This window comes from Anabrus simplex, chromosome 2 (genome assembly GCF_040414725.1).
Source record: "Anabrus simplex isolate iqAnaSimp1 chromosome 2, ASM4041472v1, whole genome shotgun sequence".
Classification (NCBI taxonomy): domain Eukaryota; kingdom Metazoa; phylum Arthropoda; class Insecta; order Orthoptera; family Tettigoniidae; genus Anabrus; species Anabrus simplex.
In genome coordinates, this window is record NC_090266.1 from 14,015,529 (window position 1) to 14,034,095 (window position 18,567).

The window sequence follows — 18,567 nt, forward strand, 5'->3', positions numbered from 1 at the left end:
CATCTTCAGCTGTTGTTAAGCTTAGGTGAATCGCTAAGTTTCTGAATACATTATTTTCAGGTACATTGTTCCTCTTAAAGACAATTTGAATGTAAATTAAAATAATGTTAAAACAATGTGGGGGTTAATGGGTTGATGAAATGAGACAGGATGAATACATAGTTAGCCTGCTTAAAAACTATAATCTATTCATTGGAGTAGTTGTTAAAAGTTTCAACTCTGTTACACTAAAAGTATCTGTTTGTCTTCCAGTTAAAAGGTTTTTTAACATGATTGGCTTCTTGACAATGTTCTAATTATTGTTGAGTGTTCATTTGATTCACTCCTTCCAGGTAGGCTGTTATTTATTTTGAGCTTGCTTAATGTGCCCTAAATTGAGTCTAATGCAGAACTTCGAAGCTGATTGCCGGTCACTTTTTGAGAAGGGAGCTTCGTCTCAGTTTCTGAAATGAAATGAGGAAAATAGGAATTTGTTTTTTTGTAATGAAAACATGTGTCTTTACATAATAACTTAATGTATAAAATGGTTCCATACCTTACTGTTGTTAGACTCCAATATTACCGTGACCCTGTAGGGGGAACGTTTGATGCTGCTTTATGTCTAGTATAATAATGGTGTGTGTGTTCCGTTGTTTGCTCCTCCTTCCGGAGAGGCAAGGCTGCGGAGAGGGGAGGAGGCGTGTTGCTTACTGTCACGACTTCGGCTTTAGAAGGGGTGGGGTGAGTGGATGTACAAAATGGCAGAGGCTCGTTCTTATTTATCCTTTTATTGTCTGTGTTGTTTCTTTTGCCTAAAGTTTCAAGACTTGATAATATCCCTTCGAATATAGGGTTTCTATTGTCAATTGTATCATTCAGGTTATTGTCCTGATTACTTTTTTTTTTCTAAATAGATATATAGATTTTCTAATGTATTTAGAAGAGCTCCCTTGTTTATTTTACATAATATAGTTAAATTCTGCTCTATAGTTGTGAACTGATGTCCGGTTGTACTATGTGTTGTCCCATCGCGGAATTTTTTTATGTCTTTCAGCATTGACATGCTCTTGGTATCTTACAGTAAAACTGCGCCCTGTTTGCCCGACATAAGTGTTTTCACATTAATGACACTTCATTTTGTAAACTCCATATTCTGAATGTTGGTTTTTTTCCTAGGGAATTGACACTATTGTAATTAAAGAATTTTTGCTTTGTATTATTGATGGTTGAATGCGCGATCTTATAGTTATATTTTCTAAACAAATTCGTTACTGTATATAAGTTGGGGTTATTGAACGTGAACTTGGCGTATTTGTCTTTCTTTTTCATTTCGGGTGTTAGAATAGTTTGTAACTTCTGTTTGAATTTTCCGATTATTTTGTTTACCATTTTTAGTTCCAATCCGTTATATTGGGCTTGTTTACAGATAAAGAGCAGTTCTTTTTCTTGTTCCGTGTGTGTAAGGGGTATATCAAAAGGTGGAAGATTTTCAATTATTGTAAGTCTCTGTGATTAGAATTTGATACGGAAAATGAAGCTGATTACTTGCAATTTACCTGGTGTGAAAATGGGAAACCATGGAAAACCATCTTCAGGGCTGCCGACAATTTATTACATGTAATAAAATCCGCTACTCTGTCGATTATCTGAATGAGTACAATCATTGAAGAATATTTAGTTATGTGAATGCATAATCCACAAATTCAGGTTACAGTAACTCATGGTGCAATCATAAAGTTCCATGTTGGTGTGGAAAGATTCAGAAAAGAAGTAGAAATTGACATCAGTGTGATGAAACACGGCCCCCCTCTCTCTCTCCAGTTGTTGAAGAACATCTCTAGAATAGTAGGTCGATAGAGCTGGCTTATGGAGAGAGGAGATGCAGAGGGGCAATTATGATACACTTGCGCGTACAGCGAAGAATATTCTGGAACTTAGGAGTAGAGTCTAGTCTGGCACAGACGAAAGACACACGAGTTGGAGGGCAGAGGTAAGCCAAATCTGTTACCATCCCGGATGCACTGATATATCCCTGACACATTTTCTTCAACTCTACATCGTATAATGAGTTCTAACATGCAAATAAAGCATCCACTGTATGTGAGGGATATGTCCTGAAAGTTTGGCTCAACCTTGAGGTATCAACACAAGTGCAGTGCTTGATCAACAATACTTTCTCCACAGATATCAAAATGGAGGAGATTGTTTTTTGTTCAATTCACCAAAAGTTGAAACCTTGGAAAGTTATCGACACTGGGATGCCAAACAGTAGGAACAATGTATACAAAGAAAGGAAGATTTTGTGGTCGAAAGTCTGTACAGTGTTTTTTATTTATTTTTTTATTCAGTAACAAATACACACTCTCTGGCTTGTCCAGTCTGCTCTGGTACAACCGCGACTCAGCGCCGATTGTCGGTTAACGGCTTCGGGCGGATGAGTTCTCTTAGGTGGGGTGATGGTCCTTTCATTGTAGAGAATGACACTGGAATCCATCAAGCAGCATCTGTCCCTGGGTTACAGGCAGCAGCGGCAGCATCAACTGCTGGTAGCAGCTCTAAAATGCCTTTGGGAATGGAGAACCCATTGTAATAAAAGCCTAAAATGAGAGCACATTTGATGCGGCCTCGGAAAGTGCTAGGGTGTCCATTGCAGGCAACGCACTGTTCTTCAGGTACTGGGGAAGATGTGAGAAGTGGGCGAGCAATGTAACCCCTATTTAGTGATTTTACAGGGACCGTAAATGAGGGTTTACCTAAAATTGAGGTTTCAGTAGAAAGCACACCATTTTTGGTGATCTTTGCCTGTATGAACTTAAATTGCACCATCGCACATTATTCACAAAATGACAGCAATAATATGAGGAGATATCTACCCTACACAATATACTGTAGTTGCAACATAGTACCGTTTTTGTGAAGATTAAACTGCTAGCTTTGGCCTTTTTTGAGCGCAGACATCTAGTACGTACATGCCTCTTAGCATTCAGTATGCAACCCTTTGTGAGTTAACTAAATGCTCTATAGCCTCTTTTAGTTCCACACCTCTTAAAACTGATTACCTTGATCTCCCTCTACGTCTCTTAGTTGGTTAAGAAATTCTTTCCAATGTTACTTAGGAATATGTTTTCTGTTATTCCTTATATTGGTGAGCCCATGGTGAACCCTTCCTTTTGGCAATAGATTTTGTCGGTGAATGCAAAACATTTTCGGTTTAAGGTGGTGCTTATAAGGTTATGTATGATTTTCCTTGAAAGTCTGAAAAAATACCACACTTGCACAAAAGCACATTAAAATCAGTTTGTTCAAACCTTTTTGCAGATGTTTTCCATACAGCAACTTACTCATTACTGTGGGGTTTTCTAATTCCAATAGCCTATGAACTCGCATGTAAAAATTGTGAAAACATCACTCCAGAGTTTTCTGTGGCAAACGTTTCCATTTTCTTACTTTAAATGCGTCATCTATCCTATGTTTACCATGCACGTATTACGAAAACATATTTTAACCTTTCTGTAGAGTGATATCCTTTTCACTATAAATTTACATGGAAACAGCCTTTCTGAAGTTTAACATCTGAAAGTAGACGAAAGCTCCCTTGTGCATGTAGCGAGGAATCTATATGGAAGCTAATCGATCGCATTCAATATAAACGCTGAAGTTGCGTGTATGAATATTGGTAACAGGAAAGCATAACATGCCCAAATTTTTTGTAATAACGGATGAATCATTGAAAGGGTACTCATTGTAACCAAAGGATATTGTGCAGATTATCATTGGAATTTCCGAAGAGCATAACGATATTCTCATTACAACAGTGTTGTCTTCTACTGTAACTGTACTACAGCGCCTGCAGTCTTGTGCGTGCGTGCGTGCGTGCGTGTGTGCACTGGACATCTGACTTGAGTGCTAAGCGCCTGCGCTTTTAAATCCCTCTTCTGCCTTGAAAAACCTTAGCAAGCTTATGAAATCCTTTTCATAGATTCTTAATGTCCCATAACCATAACTAAGAGAAATAAATATTTGAGAATTTTGACATTTCCTTTGCGCTAAATGTGGGTTTTGCCTGAATGTGAATTACATTAAATCGAATATAAAATTATGTTACTCTTATTGAATAATTTTCGGGCCTTGAAATTTCTTCCATTAAATACAGGTTTACGCCAAATTGAGGTTGCGCGAAAATCAGGGTTATACTGTATCCGAATCAGAACAGTCAACATCCTAACCCTGACAGACAAGAGTAGTAGGAGACTAGTACGCTCACCTCAACACGTTCAACAACAAAGAGCCACACCTATCACAAACTCTTCCTACAAATACTACATCAAAGAAGGTGGCCTAATGACGTCTACACAAACTTCAATATAGCCTACGTAATATTATCTTAACAAGAACCAGGCCATATGAAAATTCTTCAAAATTTATAAACATATAAATGAAAATCAAATCAATCAACTTTCCTCAAGTTTTTAACAACACACCATTTGACAGTTAAATGGAATGTGCTTTCTAATTTTTATCTTTATTGTATATCTTTTAATATCAAGAACCGACCACGTATGTTGTATTCTTCAAATAATTGTCATGTTTTTAGACTCAAATATTAACACAATATTGTTATGTAATAGTATACCACATTTTATTTTGTGTAACCGCTTTTTCAGTGATTACACAATACACAGTAGAAAGGGAGGAAAATAAATCAAATAACACAATAACACCTAGACACGCAATAAACATCAAATTAACTGCACCTAATACACACAAACAAATATCAAGCTGGGCAACTTGACGACTATAAACAAGGAACGTGGAACAGGGGCTGGGAAAACTACCTAAGGCCATAGAGATGCGAAGGTTGCAGGTTTCCAGCAAAATCAACGGTGATCTCGTGTTTTCAAAATATTATTTTCCGAAATCGACATTACAAGGTAACTTCCGAACATATTCATCTATCTCCACAATCCAGACACACAATTTACGAATACATGATTAGATGTTGTTTGACAAGAGCTTTGCTATTAGGTCAAGAGGTTAACCAAATACTGTATATCTTAGCATAAAACAAGTTCTACAATATGATTTGGGGGGTAAGGAGACACACAAGATACAAATACTAGCTTGAAAGTAAACGTACCTTCTAAAGCATCTGAGGAATAGAGTGGGGAGTAGGGTAAACTCCTATGTGATAACACCAGCGAAACATCAAATGTAAATTAAAGGGGAACAGAAATCAACTGTGCTTACCCCAAGGTAGCCCATCCATCCTGGGAGCAAGGATACGCCGACGTGCGTCAAAACGGCAGAACTGACGAGAGAACCAAAGACTAAGAAATCCTGCCTCGCTCACTTAAAAAGGGAAGGGTGCGATTACCGAGTGACCAATCAGAGCACAGGAGCTTGCCTATCGCCACCGAGATTCACCAATCAGAACTCTTTATCCATTCGCAATGTTTATACAATATTCCAGAACATATACAGATACTAATTGCAAACTTTCAATTTTCCAGAATTAGTAAGGACATATTTCTAGAATCCACAACCGACAGGAGCCAACACACCCTGTTCTAAAAGTCCTTGTCACAATCTTTTCTGGACTGTTGTAGTAGTTACTTAAGTAGATAAAGGGAATACAAATAAAACATACTACAAAATATTTTACACCGTACAGGTTAGGTAGCTAAATGGAATGCGAATAAAATATTCTACCACAACACTCCATATCATACAGTAAGTATACCAAAAAAATTATTTACTAAAATATTCTACAAACTCTTTCCACATCATAGAGATTCTATACAGGTCTCATTTTGTAATAGTTGTTTAACGATCTCCAATCCATTTTACAAGACATAGTTTTTAACAGTATTCATAAGTCATTCCCAATCAGGTACCTGATCTATTCCTATAAGGTAAAAAATGGCTGATGATGCCTACTATTGATAGGCGAAACATGCACAAAGTCCTAACTTTTAAGATTGTATTGTATTGAATAGTTGAGAGAACATAGAAACGTACTAGTGTTATTAAATAAGTGGAATGTTCCGAGCTGTCAGCAGAGAGATGGCGTGGAATGACATTAGTAGACGAATAAGTTTGAGTGACGTCTTTAATAGTAGGAAAGATCACAATATGAAGATAAAGTTGGAATTCAAGAGGACAAATTGGAGCAAATATTCATTTATAGGAACGGGAGTTAGGGATTGGAAGAACTTACCAAGGGTGATGTTCAATAAATTTCTAATTTCTTTGAAATCATTTAAGAAAAGGCTACGAAAACAACAGATAGGGAATCTGCCACCTGGGTGACTGCCCTAAATGCAGATCAATATTGATTGATTAAGAAAAGAAATACAGCCAGCCTCAACCATCTAAAAAAAAAATTGTCTATCTTTATTCCTGAACAAAATGTTTACGTTGATGAATCCCTTCTCCTCTGCAGAGGACGACCGAGATAGGTACAGTTAGCAGATTGTGTGAGTGTAGTTCTGTGTATACTGGTAAGGATACTGTACATGGTCATAACCATCCAGGAAAGAGTAAAACTCTGTGATGAATTACCAGACAAAGGATATTGTTTGTAACTGGTATACTAGCCCAACACTGGTAGATAGGAGAACTGATGTTGTAGGGACCATAAAGACTAAGGAGAATGCAAAATTACAGAAGGGTAAAAGTTTCAGGCTATCAAAAAAAAACAGATGATCATGAAGTGGAAAGATAAGCGTGATGTCACTCTTGTAAGCACTTTCCATGATGATTCCATAAACAAGATAAATTCCAGAAAGGGAGTTAAAGGCTTTGTATGCAACACCTTGTTTCTGCCTATATATGACACAGCTAACAATCTACAAAACCTGTAACCATCTGGATTCATAACAATGAAAATAATGTAAAAAATGTTAGTAACTCATTTAGATTCATAACACACCGGGCAAGTTGGCCGTGTGGTTAAGGGCGCGTAGCTGTGAGCTTGCATCCGGGAGCTGGTGGGTTCAACCCCACTGTCGGCAGTTCTGAAGATGGTTTTCCATTTTTTCCCATTTTCAAACCAGTCAAATGGTGGAGCTGTACCTTGAGGCTACGGCTGCTTCCTTCCCACTCCTAGGTCTTTCCTATCCCTTCATTGCCATAAGACCTGTCTGCGTTGGTGCAACGTAAAGCCAATTGTAAAAAAAAAAAAAAAAGATTCCAAACAATGTAAATAATGTTAGTAATCCATACCTACCAACCCTTCTGATTTACCCGGAAACTTTCCGATTTTTAACTCATCTTCCGATTTTCCAATTTATTTTTACTTCTTCCTATTTTTGACCAATATAACCTCTAGTACGGCCAATACTCTTCCCCTAGGATAAACGATAAATTCTTATGTGCTTGTGTAATTTGCGAAACCTCATTTTCAAGCTGATTTATTTGATGCTTTATTTCGTGAGTGTTTCGTCCGTCGCCTTCCTGTATCGTGTTTCCCGCTCACCAGGCGGCAATCGTCCTGCAAGCAACAGAGGCTAGCACGCGCTAGCGACTCAGTTAATCTGGACGAAAGAATGAGTTTGTTACTGTGTTGTTCGCGCGCTGTTAACATCGTTTCTGTGCGTAGTTTCGTCAGAGTTGTAGTCTACGTGTGTTTTCTTGCATTCCTATGTTTTCCCTCTCTGTCGAAGTCGTATCTTAATAATAATTGGAACGTATTGAATTGTTTTGCATGTGGTAGTTTTGCGTATTTAAGTGCATGATTTTAATGAGTTGAATGTCTTTAAGGGGTGTCGGTGAGAGTTTCCGGTAGTTTCTTTTCTCGTTATGGCCAAAAAGTGTAACAAATGTTATCTCCAAGTGTTTCCGTTCATTTTACCATCTGATAAAGGAAACTACCATATTTTCTCGCGTAATTAACGGCCTTACATAATTTACGCATCCCAATATTTTTGGGTCCAAAGTGGAGAAAAAGAAATGTTCACGTATTTGACGCACCTACAAAGTATAACTTCGAACATCCATCACGCAGTTCCGGATGTCAACTTCTCAGGTAGCAGGCTTCCTATTGCGAAAGCGAGCATTCCAAATACTTGCCGGCAGGAAATCCCACTGCACTAGTTTTACAAATGTTTCGGGTACGGGACATTCTGTGATCTCAAAATTGTTTGTCAGTCCACAATATTCGAGTAATACTGCACCATACAAACTCGCGGTGATCAGTTACGCCGAAACATACGAGAATAGGGAGGGCCGATGACCTTCGATGTTAGGCCCCTTAAAACAACAAGCAGCGAGAATAGGGCAGCGGGCCGCAAGTATACTGTATCCGAATGCACAGAGCCATCTACAGTTAAAGCCGGATAAAGCCGGAAGGTACGCTTGGCAATGCCGTATCTGTCTGTCAAGCGGAGGCCGAGAGAAAAGGGGGCGTGTCCGACTTTGAATTGACTTCAATGATATTCAGCGCACTTAGACCAACATGATGGTTATGAAAAATATACACACTGTGAAAAATGACACTAAGAAACACACGCATCAAGAAATGCACTCAGTAAAGTTAGAAATACACATTTTACATGCATAAAAACAAAACCCTTTAAAGAACAGTACTCGCAAGCTGAATATTTATGGAGTGTTGACAGCTTCCTTCGTTTACTGATTTTATCATCACTGCTGGCATAACTCTTGTTCTTAATCTGCTTTCTATAATTATTCAACATGATGTTGCAAAATGTGGACAATAAACAGTCTATTAGACTATTATTGTCATGCCCACAGTTACCCTGTTCAAATCAGAACTGTTGATTTTCATCTCTCCCTAAAGCAGCTCTGGATAGAGAGAAGAGAACTTCTTTGTGATTTCCACAATCCAGGTAGTCTTCCTTGTAGTCTTCAGACAGCAACAAGGTAAACATTCCTGTCACTGTTACAAAGATACACACAACACAATCTGATGGCACCTCTCTGAAGTTCTTCAAAATAGGGGCCATCTGTTTCATTGCACTGCAGGAGACCTAAACATGTGTCACAGCTTATCCTTTTGGATATTGCCCTTACTGCATACCCAGAAATGTATATTACACCTGACATCTCAAAATGCCCATCAGAAATGTCACATGATAAAAGTGAGTCGAACTTTTTTATCACTGCCATATTTAGCCTAATATCATCTGTCTTGGTGGAATGAGACATTTCTAACTGGCTACAGTCAAACTGCACTTTTCCATACCTAGATGAGTGCAAGCCCAGAACACTCTTAATCCTAATTTTCTTCTCACTTTCTATAACTTGAAGTGCAGTAACATTGTAGTTACAACCACTAAGCCGTCTGTACTGACCAAACCTTCTTACCAGATTGTCACTCTGAAACTTCCCTAACAGTAAATAATTTGGTTTCACAGCTTCAAATGAAAATTGGATAATTTTTAACAGGACAGTTGTGGTATGTACCAAAGCTCTTGAAGTGTCAGTTGTTAAGTGACCATGAACCAAATTTAAATCATCCCAACTGCTTACCCACTCACAGAAATGTTGAAGAAATTGAATGCAGTCATCATCTAGTTCAGTAAAAGGCATTTGATTGTGGTCCCTCTTGCAAATTCCTTTAGTTACACTTTTGACGTTTACAATACGCCACCACTTAGTAACAATTTCTAAAAAAATTGCAGTGGCATTAGAATCTAGTTGACTGGTTTTTAAAGCAGCTATGGTGGTGTCATGGAACAGATTATCAACAAGTAACACTTTCTGCCTATCAAGATTTTTGGGATACACCGTTTTATAATTAAGTTTAAAAGCTGTAGCAATCAGGTTGGATGCATGACTGTGGTACACATAAAGGTTCCTTAAATCATTAAAGCACGCCTTACGGATAATCTGATCTACTTCAAAATCAGGGAAAATAAGTTTTGTCTCTGTCTTTCTGATTCAGCCAGTTATTCCTGATGTTCTTAAATATATGTACAGGATCAAACCTGAGAAATATCTGTAAATTCTTGTGTTGGGGATTTGGTACACAATATGGACTTTCACTTCCTAACAATGAACACATACTGCTAAACATATTCTTATTTATCCTGTTGTTGTCGAATTGTTCCCTTAAGAAAACAAGGTTAGATGAGAAGTCTGTGCTTTCACTGCTAACCTCACAAAACAAAACTCTATGAGCTTGTCAAGCATTTTAAGTACATTACTTTGTACACATTCAACACTAACACTACTAGCAGTGGCTCCTGTATAATTTAATAAATATTCATTTAGCTGAGACCACTTGGAGATTTTACCATCAGCTAAACATTTAATTTCTTTGACTGACACGTGATAACTATTAACATATACAGTCACATTCATATCCTGGTGAATTTTTAGTCAATTACTTACATTTGGCAAATCATCCAGATTTAATCTGTATATGCAAAGAAATTCATTACAGATACTGACCTGCCATACTGACATGTCAATTTTGGTATGAAGAAGGGATCTTAAATGATTTAAGTCAGCTATTAAGTAATCTTGAAGCTTTGATTCCTCCAAATCTGTTTTCCTCTTGTTTTCCCTACTCTTAATTTCCAGTCTCCTATCTTCAGGATCTTTTCTTTTTACACTCTTTGATGACAAATATTTGGACCAATTTGGGAAAATAGTTGGACATGCATTAGGAAGAAGTTCATTAGGTTTAGGTGGTTGTACAGTTATATTGCCTTTACTATCACAAAACTTTTCCCCTTTTGAAAAACTATCATCTGTGAAATGTTTTATACACACGACTGAATCCTTCCCAGGTTCCCAATAATCCCGCTTAACTTGACGAATCCATTTTTGTTTTAATTCCTCATCAGAAGGAAACCTAAATGAGGTAACATAACCATCCTTTTTATGTCATAGTTGCTACGACACATAGGAACACAACATTTTCTGGGCATCTGCAAATACACGAAACGTGTTATTAATAACCCAAATTCGGGCATGCCTTCACGTATTTCGATAATAGGTTCTACGTATGTCACTCAGTCACCTACCTTGTTACATATACTCGAACATATCCATGAAAAATACAAATAAACACAACACGAAGTTCACTACACATCAACATACACAGATAGCTCCCGCGCTTTCGCCTCCGCCTCCGCTGGACGTTGCCAAACTTACATGACTCCGGCTTGTAAAATATAGACGGCTCTGCGAATGCAACGTGCGCTACCGCGAGAACGGAAGTGCACTTCAAGCGGCCAACTAGTCTCGCAGAGCATTTCGCGGACCAAAAAGCGGCAAGTTTCCGCAAGTAGAGGAAGATCTGCTTAAATATATGATTTTGTTACGCAACGTTGGATAAGCTGTTTCTCACGAAATGCTGTATTTTAAAGAATGAGAAATAGCTGCTGCACATGGGTTCATTGTCTCTTGGATTTGAAGGTTAGCCGACGCTTGATTAATTTATGGAATTTCTCTTCGACGAAGAACAACATTATGCCAAAAAATGACGAATGATTTCAACCATTTTCATCGCTTTGTGATTGAGAAGCGTAAAGTGAAGGAATATTTGATCTCCCAAATAGGAACCGCAGGTCAGACGCCAATCAGTTTCCATATGCCACAAAGTCGATAAGAAAGGAACAGACAGTGTTATCGTACGCGCTATCAGAAGCAAAAAACAGCGATGTACTGCAATGCTTGCTGTAATAGCTGTTGGCAGAAAACTTGCGCCTTACATTGTTCTAAAAGAAAAAACAATGCCTAAACTTAAGCAAACTTTCCGCGAGTGATGCACGTTCGTATTCAAGAAAAAGGGTGGATGGACACGTCACTCGTACAAGATTGGATACGAACGGTTTGGGGTAATGTAGCAGGGTCCCTCCTTCTATGCCCGGCCCTTCTCGTGTTGGACAGTTTTCTTTTTTTTTTGCCAGTATGTCATTATTATTATTACATTGCATTAATTGTACTTTTATTTCCGGTAGGCCAACGGCTGTAGCCGTGTTGAAACACCGGATCCCGTGAGATCTCCGAAGTTAAGCAACATTGGGCGTGGTCAGGAGTTGGATGTGTTGCCACGCGCTGTTGGGAATGGAGGAGCGGAAAGGAAGTGGCCACCCTACCGCACGTAAACTCCGGCTCAGGAAGACCTCTGCGGAGGTTCGGACCTGCCTTCGGGCAGAATAACCCTTACCTTACCTATTACCGGTAGTTCATGTTTATTTTACTTCAGGTCGTATTGTCAGCTCGTACCGGGAAGAATGTTTTCCGGTTTCGGTACGTCAAACCCACTTGTCCAACTTACCTTATTTGACTTTTTAGAAAAAATCTCACGCCGGAATTTTACGCCAAATGACGATAACCGCAAATGAGTTGAACCAATTGAGTTTATATTATATTTGGTGTGTCTTTTAAATGAAAATGAATTGTAAATAATTTGTAAATATCTGAATTCTTTGAATAATTTACGCATCCAAAGTTTTCGCCTGTATTTTTCATCAAAAATTGCGTCAATTACTCGAGAAAATACGGTATTATGCATTTTGTTGCGTGTGTTGGTGTGACATAAATATTTTTCACATGTAAGTGTCATAAATGAGAATGATTAGGTACATTTTCTTGTAACCATTTTTATGTTTTCTTAGTTTAAGATTTTAAATTTAATTGTCAGTTCACATTGTAACTGTAGATATGTATGCCTTTTGTACTGACTGTTTTTCACCTAGACCGTGCTTAAATATATGTGATGAAATCCAAGAATTAAAAATCTTCCTATTTTTGGTTTCTAAAACTTGGCAGGTACGGTAATCTATTATTGAAGTATAATAATTACCACTATCATATTACATTTAACTATTCGTGCACACATTTATACAGGAAATATTTAAATATCACAAAGTGGAAAGAAAAAAGGCAGATTATGAATGTGGGGTTAAACGAGAAAACATACTATTGATTATCCAATTAAAAACAACAGTGTATGGAAACTTTTTCTTTTTGTTGTTGTTCCTGACATGCATGCATTTTACTCTGTGTATACATACAGTACAGCAGAAGTTGCATCTGCCATTTCTGAAGATGAGGGGAGACTATTAAAAGGTGTGAGAAACACGAGAGCAAATGTGAAAACCTATTATTGCAGGTCACTTACTTTCTAAACAAATGTGCAATGTTGAACTGCTAGTTGAAGGCTTATGTTTCAGACCAGCGGGTTATTAAACGTTGTTTTCTAGTCACACTCTTCGACCATGTATTACTCAAAAGATACACTCACCCATGCGCAAGAGAACAATTTCAGCTGCCATTTTGAATGCAACAACATTTGGTTCAGACCAGATCAATTGAAAGGTTTACGTTTTAACGTTTGCACCAGCTCTATTCGCGTAAGATGCAGATGCCTGTCCACTTCCTGAAGGATTTTAAATTCATCCTCATTAGTAGGGGATTTTACAACATTTTTTCTTATCCATAACTAGGCTATCACAAGACAAATATGTACTACGCTGAACTTATCATGATTATGTTGCTACCATTCATTTTTCTAACTTCTAACTGGAATGCAAACTCACTGGCAAGCAAAACTGAACTTTTGTGAACCCGCAGATTCCACCTCGAAGGTGCAATTCACCCTATGAAGTTAAAAAATTCAAGGCATTTCCCTGTTATCATGCAAATTTCCCCTAGCTGCCTCCTATGGTGAGGGCTCTTATCCATGGTGGAAATCACTTTCCACACAGAAGGGATGACAAAGAACATTTTTCAGGGCTGGGGCAATGTGATCGTACTAAGTGGTAATAGCAAAAAAACTTTACACGATAAGTGAGGAAATTGTATATAAATTTAATACGACGGGAATCAGAACTTCTAAGTTACTGTGTGGCAAGGAGAAAACGTCTTAATGAGGAATGCAGCAAAGAATTTTCACCATACCATTAATTGTGTTATAATGACAGTGTACTAAATTGAGCCAACATGACCCCTCTCTTTGTATGAGTCAACAGCTGATGATATTTAATTGTTTGAAAATTAAAAATTCTATGTAAAGTGATTCTTTTCCTTGATTTCACAATTTTTTTAACTGTTTCACCAGGTTATGTAAAATAGGGTTTTCACTGTACATAGGTATTCTGGATATTGGTTTAGAAATATGAAGTAAATCATGTTTATTGGGCGTGGTAGCCTGGTTCCTCTAGTTGGTGAAGGGAGGTTGGATCATAGTGCTTTTCTAGGTTCTTACTAGCATGTCACTTGTCGTCTTCTACCCTTTCGTAGTCTTGGTAAAATATTTCATTTTATTTCACCTAAAACTTTGTAACAACATTCAAGAAAATGTTATTTAGTAATTTTTTTAATGTTGTGTGGAGAATATCAGAATTTCTAACTTTGATGTGAATTTCACAGTTGCTTTTAAGTTATGGTCATACTTTCTAATAGTTGGAAGTAGAGAAGAAAATAACTAACTAATGGTTATCTGTTGCTTTTCTTGTTTAGTGCCAACATTCTTCTGAACAACCATTTTGAGCCTCGTATTGGTGACTTCGGTTTGGCTCGACAAGGCCCACAGACCCAGTACACTCACATGCACGTGAGCCGCGTCCAAGGTACACTTCCATACTTGCCAGAGGAATTTCTGCGCTCCAAAGTGATGTCTGAAAAAGTCGATACATTCAGCTTTGGAATTGTAAGTCTTCTTTTATTTCAAAAACTATGAAAGTAATGTGTGTGTAAGTGTTAAGCAACAGACCTGATTAAGTCAAAGACAATAACAATATCACTGATAAATTTAATCACTACTCCACAAATTAGGTAACAGCATGAGAAATAACAATCAAAAACTGGTTCATTCATTAATACTAACAGATTAAATCATTCAAATAGATCACAGTAACATAATTTATTGATTCAGTAAAATTTAAAATCTGATGCTACAAACTGTGGTGTTGTCACCAATATTATAAAAGCCTCAGTTGTCACGTGAATAGCTGTCTCGGAGATCGCAGGTGGTCCATTCGTATCTTTTGCCTGTAAAAGCTCTCTGGTTGCACATTTGGTGTTTACACAACAAAATAAAATACCAGCCATAGATTGCACAACACTCAGTCATCTGATAGAGTAAAACACACTGTCAGAATAAATGGTCTACATAGTTTTAGAAATAGCAAAAGTAATACCTATCCATGACAACTCCTTGAAAGATGATCCAGGTAATAATCTAACCAGAATAGAAAAAGTAATGTAGGTAAGACCTTTAATGTTTCTTAAACTATGTAGTTTTCCTTGCAATCACCAATACAGGATTTAGAAGTCATATAGTGTAAAAGATGCTGCCTTTGAATACCATATTTTGTCGCATAATTAATGCACTATTTTAGACGAAAACTTCGGATACGTAAATTATTCAAGGAATTCAGATACAGTAGAGCCAGAAAGGCTAGGATATAACAGGCCAAGATTAAGGCCACTCTAGTAGTGTAATTTCTGCCTGGGAGACTGATTACCTCGGACCGAGTAGGGGTATTTCAGTCCCCTTGACAAAGAATACTGCAATGTATTCGAAACGTCGGCAAACTGTACGTGATATGCGTACAAGTAAAACACGTTTCAACCCGGAAATTAAATTAAATAACAGTAGAACCTTGTTAATTCAAAATCGTTTAATTCAAAATCCCTTCTAATTCGAATAAGCTCTCGTTCCTGGAAACATGAGGTACGATTTTGCATGTTATTTAAATTGTTTAATTCGAAATGCACATAATTCATAATTCAAAGAACAATGTCCCATTACCGAAATTCAGACTTTTAATTCAAAACTGCCTTTACATTTTAAAAATAGTATTTTACGGAGGAATTTAATTTTAAAATTTATCCGCGTCATGATTGAACGCGTCTTCCGAAACGTGCAGGGGTAGCTTTTTGCACTTCGGTGTGTCTACAGTGTGCTTCATATTTGCTAAGTTTGAGTGAAATCGTAATTCTTTAGTATTCAGTGTTTTAAGGAACGCCACAATATTACGTAACAGGCAGTGTGCGGAGAAGCAGAATGCCGACAGTTGGCTGAAAAGTATGGCTCATGTAATCAATTTGTATGCACCAAATAATATTGTCAATGCTGATGAAACTGCATTTTTTTATGTCAAGTCCAAACGGACGTACGGTTTTAAAGGAGAGAAGTGCCAGCCGGGAAATCGTACAAAGGTGGGGGTCATTGTACCGTGTTGCGATGCACACGGAAGCGAGAGACTTCCTCCCCCTGTCATAGGAAAGTTCCATAAGGGGGCCGGACACTTTCTGTTGCAAGTAATAAACTTCATTCCAGTTCCGTATTGACATCGAATATCTTAAGACGTAATTCTAAAAGAAATTCAATTATATTAGGTCCACCTATTCAATACTTTTTTGCCATTTATTAAATGGTCTGTTCACAAGTCGAAAAATGGCTAAGGTATTTTAAACTAATGTGTAACTTGTAAACAAACCATTTAATAAATGTATTGAATAGGTGGACCTAATATAATTGAATTTCTTTTAGAATTTCGTCTTAAATGGACACTTTCCATGTAAGTACAAGGCATCTAAAAAAAGAAAAAAAGCAAACAGTACAGTAATCCTAGAGATAAACCATTCGCACAGTGGAGTCAGTACCCTCATCTTTGAATCGAGTGGTTTTTTTCTTTCATAGCGTGAGGTTATGTTTGCCAGTGATTTATCGAAGTGCATTATTCGAATAATGAAATTGCACCTTGATGGATATATTTCAGAAATTGTTTTATCCATGGCATTTGAAAGGCTTAAACTGTCAATCAAAATGATTGCATGCATTAATGTGCTTTAGAATACTTTGTGACGCGGCAAGGGTTAGCGTTTCTGAATTACGAGAGAAGTGCCTTGGCGGGAAATCGCACAAGAATAGTTACTGCACTGTGTAGTAATGCACACAGAAGTAAGAGACTTTCTCCCGTCGTCATAGGAAAGTTCGATAAGGGCATCGGATACTTCCCGTGCAAGCAGTACATTAATCCAGTGAATAAAGCACTTGCACAGGGGAGCCAGCATAGATTTCTCCTTGTCTTTGAATCATGCTTTTTTTTCTTTCATTGCATGAGGTTATGTTTGTGAGTGAGTTATCAAAGTGCATTATTTGAATAATGTAAAAACATCTTGTTGGATACATTTTGGAAATAGTTTTTTCCATGGTGGTGGTGATTATTGTTTTAAGAGAAAGTACAACTGGGCAACCATCCTCTATATAACACTAATCAGACGGAAAAACGGAGGGGGTCCGATACTTCGAAAATGAAGATATCGGCCAAAGGAAGAAAAGGGCCACGAAGGGCATGAAAATGAAAGACTCCCTAGCCCTCGCAAACCTAATAGCGTCGGGGTCAGAAAAGAACAAGAGTTGACCAAGAGAGGTCGGATAGGATAGATGAAAGTGAGGAGCCTGGCACAAGTAAGTGGAAGCAATGCCAGGACTCAGCTAAGGGCCCTGTGGTCGCCAACCCACGCTCCAAAGAACAGAGCCCCTGGGGCCCCTTTTAGTCGCCTCTTACGACAGGCAGGGGATACCGTGGGTGTTATTCTACTGCCCCCACCCACAGGGCATTTGAAAAAAGTTTAAATTGTGAATCAAGGTTAATTTTATGCAGTAACAGTTCTTAAGAATATTTTGCGATGCGACAAGGGTTGGCATTTTTGGATTACAAGTTGGCAGATAATTTGAAATCACGTCATTTGAAGTTCGATTCTTGCATCCCAAGAACTTCGAATTACAGTAGAAGTCCATTATAGCGAGAATTCATCACGGCGAAAAAAGTACTCGCTATAGCAGATTGTTGTTAAAAAATTGTGTATTCGCGGATAATATCCACACTACAGCTTACTTGTTGTGTGTGTTTAATTTCATTCGGGAAAAAGATATATTACCGTATTTCTCCGAATCCAAGACGACCCCCACTTTTTCCTTGAAAAATTTTTAATGAGGCTTAAAAAGTGCTTTGTAAAATCATATGAATGTCTTTCTTATACAGTACGCATTTTTAGACTATTTGTAGACATTGAACATTGGCTTTAGTTATGCCGTGTTGGTTTGCGGCTGTACAATTATGCTTAATTTCAGCGGATTTAATAACCATTAACTTAAAATGTGCATCATAATATTGAAGGGATCTCGCTGAAAATTTGCCGGCAATACACATTCCACGCGTCTCTACAATACGATGATCCATCAGGAAAATATTCTTGCTTACTATGAAACTGTTACTTTCACTCAGCGTCAGATATAACTGGCTGCCGCTACACGCACGTCTTGCTTGCTGGATTCGGCCAACATCAGCGGCTAGTGATGTATAGGTCTTAATCGCGGACTTTGAAAGTCAACGAACGAGTTTATTGCGCCGTGGTATGGCAATTCCGCCCTTGCAGTTTTGTGCACATACCTCACAATTTCATCTTCGACTTCTTTAAAGCGTCCTTGTTGCGGGCCACTGAATGTATTTTTTTGTGTAGTACGCATTTATAAGCTATCTTTGTCTTCACGGTGACGCCGAATATTGGCTTTAGTTAGGCATATGCTGTATTTTCTTGTGGCTGCACAATTATTATACATTTCCGAGTGTTTAATAGCCATTAACTTAAAATTGG

At 37.8% G+C, this 18,567-nt stretch overlaps 1 protein-coding gene across 3 annotated transcripts in view; it reads left to right on the plus strand.

The window, feature by feature from the left end:
- Positions 1 to 18,567, plus strand: part of LOC136863895 (pelle-like serine/threonine-protein kinase pik-1) — a 630,261-nt gene that overhangs the window by 427,248 nt on the left and 184,446 nt on the right. For all 3 annotated transcript variants that reach the window (XM_067140300.2, XM_068226049.1, XM_068226048.1), the window contains exon 8: positions 14,419 to 14,608. In XM_067140300.2, the coding sequence (XP_066996401.2) occupies positions 14,419 to 14,608 (190 nt within the window). The remainder of the gene's footprint in view (positions 1 to 14,418; positions 14,609 to 18,567) is intronic.